The sequence below is a fragment of the Clinocottus analis genome, unplaced genomic scaffold, assembly GCF_023055335.1.
Source record: "Clinocottus analis isolate CAN_PGR_092001 unplaced genomic scaffold, fCliAna1.0.p SCAF_23, whole genome shotgun sequence".
Classification (NCBI taxonomy): domain Eukaryota; kingdom Metazoa; phylum Chordata; class Actinopteri; order Perciformes; family Cottidae; genus Clinocottus; species Clinocottus analis.
In genome coordinates, this window is record NW_027175965.1 from 7,213,679 (window position 1) to 7,232,095 (window position 18,417).

Below are 18,417 nucleotides of genomic sequence, written 5' to 3' on the forward strand. Positions count from 1 at the left end.
TTCAATAAAGCTTCTATTGTCAGAAAAGCCAGTTGAGGTTGTTGAATTGGGGATGTCTTTTATGTGAAACATCTGCTTTTGAAAAGTGCTTTGCTGCAAACACAAAACCCTCTGTGGATTTATTTTGTAAAGTGAACTAAAACTAACCTTCAATAGCTCTCGAATGAAAAAAATGAAATCCAAAATGGTCAATAGTACAGAAAAGTAAAATGAACTTACGAAACATTACAGATTTCTTTGAATAACGTGGGTCTCATCTCCACGCATGCAACGAAGTCAGTTACACAACCCCGAATCACAAGTTTGACATTTTTCTCTTGTTGCATGGAGACATTGTCTTAATGAAGACAATTACAGCAGACAGTGACACTCACACTCCTTTTCTAATGATACTCCATCCTGTTTTAAACGGTACATTATTCACCTGGTTTTTCCATCTTCTTGCTTCGACATCGCTCTGTGCTCTCCTCGTGCGGCTGGTATCAGACTCAAAGTCACCCGACCGCAAAGACAAGACCACATTCAACTCTTTCTTTCATGTTTTTCTTTGTAGAAACACTTCACATTCGGTCAGCTCGTGGCGAGAATCAGACTAACGGCTTTGACTGCCAACATGTGATAATGTTTATATGGATCCTCAAGTGAAGACATCTTTATTTGGTCTAATATGATCGTTGCCCTTGACCCCATCCTTTCTCAGACCAGATGGAGAAACATAAATGTTCAGTATGAAATCAATATTAAATTCCTTAACTTTACTACCCATGATTCATTTATAACGTCGGGATCTATTTTTTATGAATATCACTGAGCGTCCAGACGGCCCATGATGACAGATATTTTGAACCCACAACTATTATTTCCTCACATCATGTTAGTGAGACACAGTTGGAGGCGTGTGCAGGAAAACTGTAGTTTCACAAAGTAAGATAACTTTAGTTTGAACAACCTCACCAACAGCATATCTGAACAGTTTTATCAGGTCATTATATACTATTTGGCATGTCAAATAAGATAAGATAATCCTTTATTAGTCCCTCAGTGGGGAGATTACAGGATTACAGCAGCACTGCTCACAAGTAATAAGATAAAAAGAATATTACATTTACAGATGGAATAAAAAATGTACAGATGGAATAAAGAATTGTATGAAAGTACTTAAATATACTTAAAGTGAATATTGTACCAGTGTGTAAATTAAAGTGTTCAATGAACAATATCATGTTATCTTTACACTTAGATGTTTTATACAATTACTTTCATGCTACTTCTTCTTTCCTGGAAAGTGGACAGTGACAGGAAAGATCGGAGGCCGAAAATTAGTTCACATTAATTATTGTTAATCCAGCAACATTGTTTTTTTTTCACAATTCCATTGTCTTCTTAAATTTAACACACTTACAGATTGATATGCAAGTATACACACACGTAAACACACACACATCCAGGTAGAAGATGTCCATTCATTGCAGGGTCGCCGTGATCGCCCACATCCTCAAAAATGACAATCCTAAATCCACACACACACACACACACGTGGCACGCACTCAATTAAGACTCACCCTCGGGCTGCAGCCCCTTCTGTGTTGGGTCTCTGGCTCCGGTTGTGAAGTCAGATGAAGGACTGCTGAAGGTTTTCAGAGCTGTCATCTGTCTCTGCAACACGCTCCTCATCAGGCGATGCATCTGGGAGGGATTACATGCTGTGTGGTTTGTGCACGGGTTTCCCACTGTGTGTTTATGTGCGAAAGGCTGTGTGTGATCATTTTAACTCATGAGTGCCATTATTAGAGATCTGCGGTTTCGTGGCACACCAATCCCCGAGACAGATCCAATCGGGTCGAATGAAGTGAGACAGGCGAGGCCGCGCAGCTCGACTTTTCGCTGCCCGGTGGTCCTGCGTTCTCGCTTGGTTGTGGGAAAAGAAGTTTCCATCACAAGTTCAGTTTGTGGCGGTTTTGGAAATCGAGCCTGTCGTCAGCTCCGTCGCTCCGGGCTGAACCTCAATAATTAGATGGCAGCCGGAGGAGCGGGGCAGGGTAAGAGGTGCAGTTTAACAGACCGAGGGTGAGGAAGAGAATAAGGGAGACACAAAGGGAGGCAGAGTAATAAAGGAGTGACCATTTCATGTTGACGGTGATGAGAACATTGGCTTTTGATGCATTACGGAGAATATGACTGACAGCTGGTCGGATGTTGGAAGCGGTGCTTGAATGGATTTCATGCAAAGCTACATTCGAATACTTTATTTGATGAATTCCTCTCAAACCTTGGACTGCGAGAGAGGAAAAAATAGCAAAATGTGTACGAGTGAGGCTCAGTGTGATGAAAGAAGCCATTTTTGATGGCGCACCATTACAAGTGTGGGTATTGTTCTGGAGTGAGGGCATGGTTGTGTCAGAAATAACCCCCGAAAGAAATAAAATCATCCCGTGAGAGGGACAATAACCACTTCCTCTCCATTGTGCTATTCCTTTTTAAATAGGCAATACATATGAACTTGGTTAAAAAGCATGATCTCATTTTTTGCAAGGCTGCAATTTCCTGTTTAGGAAATTCTTTCAGGCTGATTTCACCATTGTGTCTGAGAAAAGCTGGTCAATTCAACCAAATGCAATAATTAGGGATTTATATCCTCGTCAAAAATGAAAGCAAAAGGGAAGAAGATTTTAATAGAGAATAGTAAAAACCGACGAGGAATTTGTTTCGTGTTGATTTTGGCGGTCCCTGTGGACAAAAAAAACATGAATGTTTCTGATTGTTGTTTAGAAAACCTTCGTTTACTTCAGCAGTCTGACGGTCAGGGCCGTGCAGCCCTGCTTCTGGTTCTCCCGTACTTTCCGCCCGGCAACTGAGCTGAAGGAGGTTTTGAGTGAACTTTGTCACGTGCTGTGATTTTTTTCATCAAATTTTGTGGCCAAATAGCGCCGATGACAGACATTAAGAATACATACGTACTCTAGTAACTAAAAGAAATGGAATAAAAAGGTGGTTAACAATTACAAAATAAAGAATGCTAACAATTGGCCTCTACGTAGTGTTGTTTGCGTGCAGTGTGTTCAGTATTTAGTTGTGTTGCCCCTTCCCAAGAGAGACAGAACATATGTAGCTGCTTACGCGGAGGTAATTATAGAGCGCGATGCCGTTGACTTCTTATCCACAGCATATTTGTTTGTGTGTTTAATGCATAGGTCAAGAGTGTAAGTGGACCTGCGTGCCTTATCTCACATAGTGTCTGCAAACATGTTTGCTCCTTTGTGTGCAGTATATATGGGACTGCACATTGTCCTCACTATTAGCACTGTGTGTTCTTTCACATGTGATTTTTCAGCGGGACTGATTAAGTGAATTATGCCTAAATAGCTGGATGACAGCCGCTCTCTTTCTGGACGATTTTAACCTGAGTCAGCAGAATAGCAGAAAGCAATGTGTGTTTACGACCTCAGTTGCTGATAAGTGCTGTGACAGCGACATGTTGTGGTCTGATTTTGTAGGATGGGGAGGCAAATCATGGCCTGATCATTCATTTGGTAGGTACATGTGAACATAGCTCATGAAATCAGTTTGAAAAACTTGGCTTATTGGTCAGATTTTGTTCCTAATCATTTGAAAGTGTGTCTGTAAGTAAGACAAATAGCACAGGCTTGTGACTTTCTTGGTGCTGATGAGCAGAAGGTTTAGTTTCAGGGTTCCTGTTGGTCTGTAGGTTGTGTGGACTTTGTGATTTGGTGTTTCTAAACCAGAGAACTTGTGAGTTGGAAACATTCTGGTCTTCAGGAATAAAATAAAGAACAACGGTAGATTTGATCGCTGCTGTATAAACTATATGAACTATATCAAGTTGGAGGCACAGAGCATTTAAAGAGCAGAACTTTCCCGAACTGTCGCATCACGTTACGGTCACAACTTCGAAGAAATGTTAGATTAATCTCAGTGCTGCCAGAATTCAGAAGTTATTGGGTTGAAAGACATTAAAGGCTGCGACCTTTCAATGCATCACCCTTGGAATTCCTCACGGCTGATGTTGTTAGAAAAGAGAAACTCTCTCCCAGCTAATTACTTTCAGACCGAATGTCAGTGGAGGTGAAACTAAGTTTGCCATTGGGAAGTTGCCCAGTTTGTTCCATCCCATTAGACTTTCTGTGCGTGTTTAAGTGCATGTGCTTGCACGTGATTTGCAGATGCATGCGTTTACATTCGTCATTAACGGATCAATGCTGGATTTATTTGCTTTGATCCTTTCAGGACTATTTGTAGAATTACATTTGTGTCGATCGTTCACACAGCAGATGAAGGAAAGCAGGATGAGAAGCAGGTCATGTTCTCTCTTGTGGTGTTACTTCTTCTCAGACTTTCGAACATTTTTGAACTCTGACTTCATTCTCTTGGCCATGTTCAAGCCTTATGTGAGCCTTGTTGTCATCACAGAGAAAGCATTACAACTATTTCCTGTGTGGAAGCAAGAACAAAGCATTAAGCGTTTCCTTATATGTGGAGTCGTGTCTCTTATCCCACGTCCTCAAACACTTTTTTTATGTTAAAAACATGCATGCCCGGGAGCTTCCCTGTTAGATCAACCCAGTGGAACTGGTGGGGGTTAAGTGCCTTGTTCAGGAGCACCTCATGAATTGTGAGTAGGGAAATCTTGAAAGGGTCATTTCCACAAATGAAGGTTCCCTGCAGATTTGGAGAGTCGAACCAATGGTTCCCTTGCACAACATATCAGGACCTTTTTAGGCAAATAAAAGCGTTATTCCCTATTTACCACCCGAGTATCACAGTTCATCTTTAGCAATGGCAATAAAGGAGCATGCTCTTATTTCTGAATGTAATTATCTTATATTAGTTATCTTGATATGTCAAAGTCAACGATTGGTACACCAGTAGAGTTTAAAGAGTGTGGTTCATCTTGTCTCACACTGTTTTTAGGAGCGTTAGCTGCGGTTTCCCACACTTCAGGTGCAAAGACGGTGGCCGTGGTTAGAATCAATCTAAAGAATACTTCTAACAGTCATGGGAACTTCTCCCACAGGGAGAGAGATGTCAGCTTTTCCATCTCTGAAAAAGTTTGGCTGAAGGTCGACGTTCCGCTCAGAGCAGCCAGACACATTTCCATGTTAGTTTTTAAAAAAAGTGTCTCTGATCGCTGCAAATGTTCCTTCACTCTCCCCCAATGAGGATTTACAAGGATGCCAAAATGTGGGTCATTTGGAAAAAGCCTCTTTTTTTTTCTCGTTTCTTTGTGTATGTTATTATGGAAATTAAAAGGGCATGTGGAGCGCTTTCAAGAAGAAATGTACGGCGATGCTGGTTGCAAAGAAAATTAACTGCTCCTGATTCCTCATTGCAAACTCAAACAACCTTAAATGTTTTACTTTTTAAAAAAAATCACTTTCAACAGAAGGAGAATAGAAGGTTCTCAATGATAATTATGTTTGAGGAGTCTCAGCACTCCACTGAATTTGAGCCCTGGCCTCAAGACAAAATTTAAGACTGTTGTAAAACAGTTCAAACTGTATCCTTTTTCAAAAGTCAGGGATCCTCTGAAATTGCCCTCTCTTCAACAAGGGAAACCTTGTTTTCCAATGTGCTTGCATGTACAAAACTGCGGTGTGTGCGCCTGTGTGTGTGCGCCTGTGCGTGTGTGTGTGTGTGTGTGTGCTTTTTGCAGCCCCTCATCAGGCTCATTCCACAGCACAGCTGCAGTGGCTGAAGTCACACAGTTTGACTCAAGAAGAGGCTTAGCAGCTCATTAACGGATAGAACAAAGTAAGCTAAGAAACGCCGGTGACTACCAAACACTGGCAGAGCTACAGAGCACAGGCCATGTTGTCCCTGTCCAGAGGTAGCGCTCTACTTTCATGGTACAGTGGAAGAGGCCCCTACTTCGACCAAACCATAAGCAGACATTGACTCAGGAACATTGCAATAATAACTGAATGAACATGTTTTCGTCTGCAATTAAAGAAGTGTAATAACGACAAGAAAGCAACGGCGGGGCGGATTGTTAAAGTTATTCGATTCATCGATTAGCATCTATGTCTGCTCTGTCTTGGAGACTATCTAGTTTAAATCCTGGTCCAGGACATGTAGATGATATCCACTTTGGTGCCTCAATGACAGAATGACTTGAAAGTCTTTTTATAATTCACATTTGTCTCGAGAAACGTTTTTTCAGACTCCAACTCCAACTTTCCTTTTCATTGCTCTTGACCTTTATCATCTCATCTGTCAGTCTAGAAGTGTCTTCCTCACATTCCCCTCTTTCTTTCTCTGTTAGTGAAATATATCTCCTTTCCTTGCTGCAGTTCATATTGTGACATTTTAATCTGGACATCCGTACACCTCTGCCAAAAGCAATATTTGGTTAAGGACAAGAATTTGGGAAAACGCAAATGCTTCAGTTATTCATCTGATGCAGACTTCAGCCCGTGGGCCTATTAATCACAGAGCCTCTTTTCTTTCTGTCTCCTTTGCAGAGATTGGACCTGTAACAATCACAACAGACCCCAAGAAGTTCCAGTATGAGCTGAGAGAGCTGTACGTTCAGGTGGGTTCAGAGATCTCATTCCTCAAACCAGCTGCATCAGGTCATCTGGTCCAGATAAACGCAGGAGGCCGCCGTCCCACCAGACGGCTGGGTAGAAATATGTGTGTGCTGATTGGTCAGTCTGCATTGAATGATGAAAGAAGTTCAAAACGATGATGTATTGCAAGAGACTTGCAATTACTGTGTTTTCATCCTTCATATGAATGTTAGCTAAAGGTTATAACACTCATGGCTTTGTTTGGCCATATGTTGGCCTCGCTGTTGCAAATGAATCCGTATCCTCTGTTTATTTGCCTTCCCGCACCATTACGAACAAATGTACACACAAAAACAAAGAATGGTTAATAAGCTAAACAGAGTCCTGCCAAGTTTACATTTTTTGTGCAATCGCTTGGAGAAATAAAAGACGTTGTACAGAAGGAAGATGAGCAGAAAGCCTGCTGCGTACTACTTGAACTAATCAGAAAGACTGCAAAGCTGGTACTCTTCATGTCTCCGTATGACAGAGAGCTGGACGGACGCGGACAGAGATAAGTAGCATTCGGAGGTCTGTGCTTTGAAGAAAAAGATTTTTGGCGAGCGTCTTTGCATCCTTGGCATCTGCCTCAGTTAATCTGGTGCTTGAGCGTGTTGTGTGTAGAATGGAAGAGATCCAGTTTCCTCTCACTTACTGCTTTATTTCTGCGTCTGTTTTTTTTGCCCCCCCCCCTCACCTTTTCACCTGCACAACCCCTGAAGAGGTTTTGGCCAGAGTGCATGGAAAAGATACTCTTTGGAATTAACATTTGTTCTTGAAATTGAAAGGTTTAAAGGTTATGTTCAATGTTAGCTACATATTTGAGCAGAAGTGCACAGCTATGTTATCAGGCTTAGTGTTGGGGACAATTGGGGAAAGGAGGGGGCGGTTCTGGTTCGGGAGAGACAGAGCGTTCCTGTCTTTACACACACACACACACGCACACACACACACACACACACACACACACACACACACACACACACCCCTCGGCCAACAATCATGGGTCACTCCATTCCAGATGTTTCTCTTGGGGTGATGCATGTTCGCTAACAAGTGAACCCCTCAGACTGACTTTGTTGGAATGCTGCAGAGGACGTTTGTCTTTTGGCTCCACCAACGAGACAGAGAGACAGAAGGATTGAACACTCACAGTCACACATACCGTCCGTCACCCATTCTCTTTATTCATGTGTTCATGTCGTTCATTTACGCTAACTTTGAAATAATGAATATGCTTTTAAAAGAAAGACACTCAAAATATAAGCAGGCATACATACAGGCATCTATATAAATGTTTATTCAGTTAATCAAACTATTGTCTGTCATTCATTTGTGTCATTTAAGGTTTACTGTATTCTCATTGTTAGTTTAAATACTAGATTTTATCACTTTTTTCATGTTTACACCAAGATTTCACAAATATTTGGTCATGGAAATTTGGTTTGAAGTCATGGAAAAGTCATGAAAAGTCATGAAAATAAACACTGTGCGCACCAAAATCTGTACAATCCTCTTACTGCCTTAAACTCTACTTGTATTATGCCTGTAATGTTCAGTAGTGTTGCCATTGCCATTGTACATGTATACCTAATAACATGGTATATGACTTTATATGTACAGAATACATCAGAGAACTCTGTTGGTGGCTCACAAACTCACGCGTATGTCTGCACATGCGCACTATTTCATGACGATATGCTTCTCTTTCTCAGGGAGGCGGGGATTGTCCGGAGATGAGCATCGGCGCCATTAAAATTGCCTTGGAGATCTCCTTGCCAGGATCCTTTATTTACGTTTTCACAGACGCCCGTTCCAAAGATTATAAGCTCACCCATGAAGTTCTGCAGCTCATTCAGCAGAAACAGTCACAGGTTTTTACTTTTACTGCAGTTTATAGTATATCACATACAGGTTCAAGCGATAAAAAGCTCACATTTTTTTATAAATGTTGTGTGTGTAGGTGGTGTTCGTGCTGACCGGAGACTGCGATGATCGGACTCACGTCGGCTACAAGGTTTACGAGGAGATCGCCTCCACCAGCTCCGGACAGGTCTTTCATCTAGACAAGAAACAGGTCAATGAGGTAAGAGAGACACGGGATGGAAACTGCACTTTTGCTCAAGAAGAAAGTGTTTCGGTCAAAGTGTTCACATCGTTGCAGCTTGGCGTGTGTTCTGCCCTTAAGCGGTGTAAATTAAATAGCGGTAGAAGGTTTTACAGCCCTTTCTATGTATTCTGCTGTGTCCGTGTTCAAGTCTGGACTCCAGATCAAATGTGCTGGAAACGTTGCATTGATTGATGCCTGCCGGAGCGCTTCAACCTTTCCAAGAAGTGTAAATCAGCCTTCACGGACTGGGCAGTGAGTCAAAGCATACCTTTGACTCACTGCCTTTGAATACCTTTGTTGTTTCATTACTGTAAGACAGTGGTTCTCAAACTGTGGGGCGCGACCCTCTAGTGGGGCGTGGAGGTATTACAGGTGGGGCGCAGAGGGAGATGCAGATTCTTAAAAACTTTCTCTTTTTTTTTTCTTTTTCTTTTTAAGAAATCTATGGAAGCCCATTTCCGGCACAACAAAAAAATAAAAAAATTAGAACAAAAAAAAAAAAGAATTAGGACCAAAAAAAATAAAAATAAAATTAGGATAAAAAAAATATATATATATAATTAGGACCAATTCTTTTTTTTTAATTAGGCCAAAAAAAATAAATAAAATAGGATCCATAATAAACTTCTTCTTTTTTTTGTCCTCATTTTTTTTGGGATGCGGGGGATCTAATTTATTTATTATTTTGGTCCTAATTTTCTTCTTTTTTTTTGTTCTAATTATTATTTTTTTGTTTGGTCCTAATTTTCTTTTTTTTTCGGTTTGTTTGCTGTGTTTATTCTTAAAATACTTGTGTAAAAATGAATACTACTTCATGACAAATCAAGAAATTCAGTCTATTTAAGTCAAAACAATCATTTGTTTTGTGTGCAAGCAGCTCCACCCTGAGACTTTCACTGTGCTGACTCTCACGCCACAACGGCCTGGTTTACATATTATGGGTTAAATGGCGTCGAGGTCTGGTTCTTACACAGTAGCTGTTGAGTTCTCCTTAGAGACACGGAGGGATGCAGGGGGGAAACTTCCTGATAAAAGCTTTGCACATGTTAAGGGGATGACCTTGTGTGCAGCGAAAGTAAATGCATGCGTGACCTAGTTGGTATTATTCATATTTAAGAATGAGTAAAGGGACTTTATGTTATTTTTTTATTTTTCAACCATGTGTCTACCATTTTATTCATATATCCCAGTGCTTTTGTGAACCTAAGACCTTTTGGTAAAACAATTTCTAGCACCAAAACAGTTCGACCACATGAGTAAAGGTATGTTTTTATAAGAGATATGAAGAATTTCCAAAATAGAGTGTCAATTTTTCCAGCTTTAGGGCCATATTTTCACTTAACACGTGTGTCTCAGGACAATAGTGCCTCATTACACACAGAGCTGAGCTGTTCTGCAATTGTAGATGTAAAACACACGGGTATGTATCATATGCAAGTGACTTTAAAAAAGGGAATTTAAGCAATTATGTGAAATTGAGAAAATGACCTCAGACGCCGGAGGGATAATAATGTTCATTTCATTTTTTTAACATTGTGGTTTGAAAGTAGAGTTTGATTTCTGTATTCTTCACACTTCTTAGGTTCTGAAATGGGTGGAGGAGGCGGTGCAGTCCTCCAAGGTCCACCTGCTGTCCACTGATCACGTCGGTGGGGCCAGCAACACTTGGCAGATGCCCTTTGACCCCAGCCTCAAGGAAGTCACCGTGGCCCTCAGCGGCCCAGCGCCGAATATCGAGATTAAAAACCCCCATGGTATGATAAGTGTTACGTTTAAATAATATTTAAATCATTTGTTATGGTCATCACAGTTGCCAAATCTCAAACCATCTGAACACCTATGGGACATTTGAAATACTTCTCTCTCCACCACATTATACTGAGAAAAAACACCAGATGAGGAAATACATATTAGTTAGACTTAACACACTGCAGTGAAAAAATACTGTAATATAGAAATATCAACTGTAAAACACTAAAATCCAGCAAAATCTAAAAAAAATCCTTTTTTGACCCCAAAAATCATTTGGGGTCCACTAATTTAGCCCTGGTTGTTTCATTCCCCTGCAGTATGCTGTGAAAACCATGTCGACAACTAACGTTGCATATTTTAAAACTTGAAGCCATGCATTAAGGAGTGTTTGTATCAGGCAAAAGCTGCAGATCAGGTGAATGAACTCAAAGTGTTCATGTTCGGCCTCCAGGGAAGCTCGTGGGGAACAGTGACGGCCTGACCGAGCTCCTGCACATTCCCAACTCTGCGAAAGTTGTCAACATCAAGGACCCACAGCCCGGGATGTGGTCCATCAAGGTAAACAATTCATTCTTTCAGGGAAATGTGAGTAAAATGACAGGCTTCTATTAACAATTCCCAGAGCTGCGCTGTCTTTTAAGAAGACTTACTGCAAATAGTTCAGTAATGTAACCTTGAAATCAGGTCGCAGCTCACACCCTGGGAGGGAGTTGTGCCCTTGAGGAAAGTTCTTAAGTTGAATTACTGCGGCGATGTATCAGCATGTTGAGATACAGTGATACGTTTTCAATTTCACATGTCTGGTGAAAGCATCTCCGAGCGAACAGAAACATAATCAGAAAGACACATTTGAGCACCGAGACGACGTTTAAGTATGTCCAAGGACGCTGCTGTCGACACAGTTTCTTTGGGGCACTTTTGCTGTTGTTTGCCCTGTTTTGCAGAGTTGAAGGTGTTGGCATCCGGCTGATGGATAATGCAACAAAAAAAGATCACACATTTGACCGCGTGCACTGTCAATGCCAGATGTTGGGGAAAATGACAAGCATTTTTACCTGAGTGATTTGTTGAAGGGCCCCTGTATTCTCTATGGACTCCTTCTAGGACACTTTTCCTCATCTCTGCATAACTGTGTTATGTGTTTGATTTACAGAGCGAGACATTCAATGGAAAACCGTGTCATCCCTGAGTTTCCTTTTAAAGAAAAATGCAGGTTTTGAGGATAACAGGATGCCTTACAGATTGGATTTTCCATGAATTGTTCTGGCACTTCTCGGCTCTTTTTATATTCTTGTGGCACAACGTCTTTCTTATTGTGCCTCTTATTCCTGCCAGGCCTATTCATGCTTTTGGAGCCCCTCTCAGTAGGCAGTCATTAAAGTGGGAGGCGAACGTTCAACGTTTCAATTGCACGCATTTAAACTGTAAAAAGTAACATTAATGGGGAACGCACATGCAATCAGTAATGCATTTTCATCTGCACTTAATCACAGGTTAATCTCATGCTGCCTGTGTATAAACATCGATGTAAGAAAAAATGGCAGGAGCTCAACGTTTCTTACTGAAGATGTCTAAAAAAACACTCAAGTTCATGCTTTTTGAGTTTTTTTCCATGTATTCTATCTATTATACAGAGGTGGAGGAGAAGGAAAAGAACACTGGTCTAGTAAAATACTATGTATATATGAGTTTTTGTCACCAAAATCTTGAAACTTTTTGATTCTTCTTTAAATTCAGCGTGTTGCTTTACCGCTGGCAGATTCTTTTCAGGTTCTGGTTGATTTTTTGGACTGTTTTGGATTTGAACATCCTGTTTTTCTATTGGGTTAACTTGTCAAATCGTTGTGGTTGAACGATGCTCGAAGATGAACAGTCCCGCATCACTGTGTGCTGCCTTTAATATCATCTTAAACGCCATATCAGAAGTCTTTGTATTCACACACAGCATGGCGAGCTGCACCATCGTCTGTTTGCCTCTCAATTCCCTCCCCGTCTCCTCTTACATCATGCGTCTCTCTCTGTCGCTTATCTTCTTTTCCTCTTCCTCCCAACGCATTTACTCCTCTAATTATCTCCCTCGGAGAATAGGCGGGTCTCCTGTTCTCTCTTTCTTTACTCCCAATAAATCTTTTTCCCTCCCCATTTCTCAACTTGGACCCTGCCTTTTTTAACCTCAGCCCCCGACACCACTCTTTCTGGCTCTCTGTCATCTGCAGCCAATGTTTCCCAGGACATCGAAAAGAAATGTGGATAAATACTTTTAGGGGATTTCATTGTTCAGTAAGGCTGATAGAGCATGACACCCCAATGTAAGAATCAGGCCGCAGATTGTGCGTGAAAAGGAATTTGATTCATTTTAATCTGCCTTTAATTGGATGTTGTGATGGAGTGTGGGCTCAGATTTGCCCACAGTTTCACACCTTACCGGCCTACTTTACATTTATTTATGTGCCGCAACTGTTACTGAGTGCGATCAGTGTGCAAATATGTGTAATCACTGTGCAATGAATTATGTAATTTTCTGCTTATCACGAAGAGGAAACGATATGAGCTGTGACAGCCACTCAGTTTCTAATGTGAAATCACTGCCACATTTAAAGAAAAAAAGAAAGATCTCCATCGGGAGTGAACAGCTCTTCTATTTCTGCTTTGTGGCAGTGTGCGTGCGTGTGTGTGTGTGTGTGTTTAAATATGTGAGTCACCCAGGTGCGACGTCTTTGTGCTGCAGTGACCTCAGCATTGATGAGTACATTTAAGTTGAATTTAATTTTATTGCCATGATAGTTGTTTGGAAAGGCTGTAATTTTTAAAGCACGCGAGCCGGTGACCTTCCCTCCTCTTGTTCTTTGTTGTTCTGCTGCGGTCTCTTCTTATGTTACTTATTTTAGTGTGTATACAGCAGCCAGGTGTCCTGCGGGAACACACAACATGAAATCATTTGAATACCGGGGGAAAGGACCAAATGCCTAGAAAACAAAGACGTAACAATGTTTTTGAACTTCACACAACATTTGTAAGTTAACTCTATCCTGCTGCTTGATGAGATTTGTTTTACAAATCATGTCTACACGCGTTATTAGATTGTAGATTGCTCTGATTGTTCGCACATATTGTGAAAATGTAACACAATAGAGCTACTGTAAATCCCTTAAGCCCTGTCTTTGAGAGTTACATTCATACCAGCAAATCAAACCACACACTTACCCAGTTTCATCTTTGCTTGTGTTCTATCACATCAGAAGGTGCTCAGTGTGAAACTCAGTCATCTGATCCCGGCTTTACGCGTGTGACTGAACTGTGTGTGTTTGAGACGATGGTCCGGTTGGGTGTGACAATGGGAAGCTCTAATGAAAGGGACTCTTCTTGTCTTTGGTAAGAGTGTGACCTTTAAGGGATCGCTCCACTGATGATGGAGCTCATTTACAACCAGCTAATGACCCGGTGGTCATTCCATGGCAGCCATTAAAGCAGGTTTGATGACCACAACATGCATTGTTTTTTCATGATGGCAGGCATTAGCCTTTAAGGCCGTGCTGGATCCCTTTTGTCCTGCTATTGTTGCCTCATTGTTTGAGCAGTTCTAACCCCAGCTTGGTATGTGTCTGCCTACGTGCAGCGCTTTACCCCGTTTGGGGGTTTTCCTTTCACAGGGAATTTCAGTTGATGTCAAGTGGAACGCAGTAATTGTAAAATACAGTAAATCCACGCATTCTCTTTCATTTTAGGCAATTGCAAATGACAGTGTAGGTATGCATGTCTCACTCCGCATCGTGAGTCAGTGTCTGTGACGACGCCAAGGTGTTTTACCTAAGATGAGGAGTTTCCACCACTCACAACCTATATTTCATTGTAATTACTCTGTCTCTATTTCTCCAGAGCTTCAAAAGACCTCCACACCACATGGTCTTTGATTATAGTGGTTGTGTTTGTTTGATTAAAGTATGAACGTCAGACTGAATTGGTCATCTGTGAATTGATGATGTTTTATAGGCTCGGGTGTTTGGCGTTCGACAGTCAGCCGTGACTTACTGAGAGCGGCTTGTCTCTACTCGCAAGGATGCTTGAAGTACAAAAGGCTTTTACGTAACAGTCCCAGAGCTGCGTCTGTCATTTAGACCACTCCGTTCTGCCTTTGATGAAACTATTTAGTTATATAAAATGTATCAGCGGGTGTTTTTGACCAAATCAATTCGCACCAACCATCTTATACTACGTCGTTTTTAAATAATAAAGAGTTTTTAAAGTACTTTTTTATTATAGATATTGGGTTTTAAGGCAAATCTTATATCAGACGCCAGAAACACACATGTACTAACCAGTAGTTCTGGATTTATATATCTGTAAATATACATGTCCTCTTTCTTTAACACAGACCTCGAGTGAAGGAAGACACTCAGTCCGTATCTCAGGTCTCAGCAACATCGACTTCCGAGTTGGGTTTTCCAGAAAGCCCACCCTGGACTTCAAAAAGACCTCCAGTAGACCAGTTCAAGGTGAGTGAGGTCAACCTGAGCAGATTGTGGAGAAGAAAAAGCAACAAAACCACCTGCTTGCGTTCACCTGTTGTGTTCACTTATACCTTTTAGCTGGTGGACAGTGTACAGCATGTCATATCGTCTTTCCAGGTATTCCCACGCACATCCTTCTGAACACCACTGGACTGTCCCCTCCTGCTCGGGCCGACAGGATAGAGCTCCTGTCCATCAAGGGCGAAGTGATCAAAACCTTGCCCATCCGTTACTACCCGAACCGCGAGCCCTTCGGCCTCTGGAACATCACCGAGTTCGTTCCACCCGACGAGGCCTTCTTCCTGCGAGTGACGGGGTACGACCGGGACGGCTTCCCGTTCCAGAGAGTCTCCAGTGTCTCCTTCTCGCGTGTTATACCTGGTGAGCGACGTCACGCATGTTTAGACGTGTGGAATTGCTTATAGAAATGAGAGATTCATCATTTGTTTGGCCTCCGTCCGTCTTTTAGATGCCCCGAAGGTGCTGATGCCGGCCACGAGTCATGGTTATTACCTGCAGAGAGGGGCAGTCCACTGCCAGGTAGAGAGCCTGATCCCCTTCACGCTGCGCTTCAGTCGGGATGGAAGACGACTCGGGGTGGACCAGCTCTTCAGGCGAGCGCGTTTATGTTATGAATGTGTTCAAAATGTGCTACAAGGCGGTTTGCAGAATGTGAAACTTACAACACTCTCTCTCCCCTTAGACCCTCTATTCTGAAAAAAAAACATGCTGTAAAGTGAATCCCTCTGCCGAAACGGATTAACTGTTAATATATGACAGTTGCAAGTGATGCACTTTCATCGTGAGGTTGTTTATTGTCCCATTTCCAACCTGTTTAAAGTCAGAAGAATAACGCATGTATACGGCTGTGACGTGGACTACATCTGTTAAAGTCTTAGCCACCTTTGAAGCATTTCAGAAGATAATTTTTGCAACATGTGTTTATGTCAGAGCTGTATTTGTTCAGGAGGCTACCTCACTACCTGAGCAGGTTTTGGAAAGCTATGCAGTAACGTTGAAGCTGTAAATTAGCTCCACAGATGCACTGTGGTGTTGGATTGGGACAATGACGAAGGATTCGGCCCCTCTTCTCTCAGCTCAGAGTTAGTGGATGATGATATGAGTCTGTTCTGTCGTTACATGCCGAGAAACCATAACACGTTGGCCAACGGCCGATAGTTCCACACGTCATGCAAATCTATTGAGAGAGAGGTTGAGAGATTACTTCCCAGAATGCCGAATGACAAACAGAATGGATCCAAACTGCGCTTCCTTCCCACCTTCCCACTTGGTTGAAGGTTCAAACTTCCATACTGTGCTTCCAGCTTTACTTCGTCACCTGTGTGACTAAATCTGATTGGATTTCCACCCGATGGAGGGATGAGTCGGTCGCACAATAAATGATTTCACCGTCATTCTCAAGGAATAGTGAAGATGGAGATATTGAACGTTCTTCCTTTTGATTCTAGTGAGTCCGACAATGCGTCGTGGGTGATAGCCCAGGTAACTCTGAAGGACGAGGACTACTACGAGTGCATTGCTATCAGTAGTGCCGGGACGGGAAGAGCTCGCACCTTCCTGGATGTATCAGGTGAGCACACACACCCAGACTCAACTTGTTCAACATATTTGATGACAAGCAGACACAGTGCAGTCCTCAGAGAATGGAAACGCTGTGTCAGCACAACTATGACAACTGGTAACCATATTATTAAAACACATTAACTGAAGCAAAAGGGTATTGAGCAAATTTGAAATCAATTGAATTAAATTTTGCATGACTTCAATGGAACACCGATATCAATATTGTTCCTTCCTCTTCAATACCATTAACAACACGCTGTCTGCTCATGACATATTCACTACAGCATCACACACAGACACACCCCTCCAGCCGCCTGAGACCAAAAAACAAGCATTTATCATTTTTCCCCAAAGATTTTTTTTCTTTTTTTTTCAGTAATACAAAAAAAAAATGAAATAATAGTTGTGGATATAATGTTTTACATGACTTTAATGTACGGATTCATGTTAAGAAATCAACTTGCTGCCTAAAGTCACGAAATACTTTGAGATAAATGATGCAGCAAGAAGTTTATGTCATGCTCGATAGGTTTCCACACATCCTCACACACACACACACACACACACACGCTTACATTTTGATATCAAAGCGGCAGTGAGGTGGATTTCAAGGGCTTCAGGTAACTGTCTACACTCTTATACACTTAACTCAATGCAACAGCAGCACAATGATAAATGCATAACAATTTACAATCTCACAGAGAAATTCATAATCCATGTAATAAATTACATGCAGGGTTAAGTTTGTGATCATCATGATGTCAAAGTTTTAAGCACAGTGGGATCATGTAATGATTTATACTTTTAATTTCACCGCCGGGGAAAACAAAAAAGATTTTTGGCCTTTTCCAAAAATCCTCGGTAGCGCGTTTTTTTTCCTTCTCTCCTCCAACTGAGCTCTTTCCATTTAGAGACCCGGCTGACACCACATGAGTCCCGGTGCTGTCGGTCTCTTTGTCCAAAATGTTGCTTTCCAAAAAAAACGTCCTGCTTTCTCAAATTCACTGGAGCGCCATCAACATGATGGACGCCAAGCAGAGAGGAAGAAGGTGAAGTGCAGAGAAAAAGAGGGTGAGTGGAAGTCGAAAGACGCTTTGGGAAACTGAAGAAGGAGAGAGGGAGCCAGACAGGGATCTGTGTAATGTCCAAATGTAAGTCATTATTTCAACGACCACTATGTTCGCCGTCCAAAGGTGGAGAGGGAGCTTAGTTTGTCCATCTTATGACTTTTCTAAAAGTGGGTGAAGTTAATCCTTCTCAGCCACAACTGCAGCCTCTGTCAGTGATATTCTGAACAGTATTACAAACCTCCACACGTAACACTTGAACACACAGAAAAACACACATGAGTCGCCACTCAGTTGCCAAAGTTATGTCATCCTAATCCCAAAGACCTGTGCTATAAAATCTCCAGCATCCTCCCTGTATCAGTGCCAACGTGCCTCTACCTCTACACGCCTCGTCTTCTCTTTCTCTCTCCTTTCATGGAAAGGACTGATTATGAACATCATTCTAATAGATGTTTCAAAAATTGCATTTCTGTTGCACACATCTCACATAATCTACATGAAATCCTTCCCCTGGAAATGCTTCAACCAAGCACACGATGAACTTTAGACAATGCATCGTATGAGAATTAGAATAACATACATTTTCTGCATTTGGTGATGACATAAGGATTATTTAAATTGATTATGAAGATGATGAAGGTTCCTCCTGGAAAAAGGCTGCTTTCGTGCAACTGTGTAAAAAGTCTACTAAAGAGGTACTTTAGCAATTTAATATGGAAACGCCATACAGTTGGTCGACAGATTGAATACAGAAGAGTCAAGATCAAAGCAGGAGATGCAGTATCGGCCCCAAAAATACTCAATCCTGCATTTCCCATAATGCAACT

The 18,417-nt window shown here is 41.7% G+C and overlaps 1 protein-coding gene across 1 annotated transcript in view; it reads left to right on the plus strand.

Annotated features, from left to right (window-relative positions):
* Positions 1 to 18,417, plus strand: part of hmcn1 (hemicentin 1) — a 72,102-nt gene that overhangs the window by 8,954 nt on the left and 44,731 nt on the right. The window contains exons 2-10 of the mRNA XM_068589770.1: positions 6,480 to 6,550; positions 8,282 to 8,440; positions 8,530 to 8,652; positions 10,259 to 10,430; positions 10,880 to 10,986; positions 14,801 to 14,921; positions 15,054 to 15,317; positions 15,406 to 15,550; positions 16,406 to 16,527. Coding sequence (XP_068445871.1) covers positions 6,480 to 6,550; positions 8,282 to 8,440; positions 8,530 to 8,652; positions 10,259 to 10,430; positions 10,880 to 10,986; positions 14,801 to 14,921; positions 15,054 to 15,317; positions 15,406 to 15,550; positions 16,406 to 16,527 — 1,284 coding nt within the window. The remainder of the gene's footprint in view (positions 1 to 6,479; positions 6,551 to 8,281; positions 8,441 to 8,529; positions 8,653 to 10,258; positions 10,431 to 10,879; positions 10,987 to 14,800; positions 14,922 to 15,053; positions 15,318 to 15,405; positions 15,551 to 16,405; positions 16,528 to 18,417) is intronic.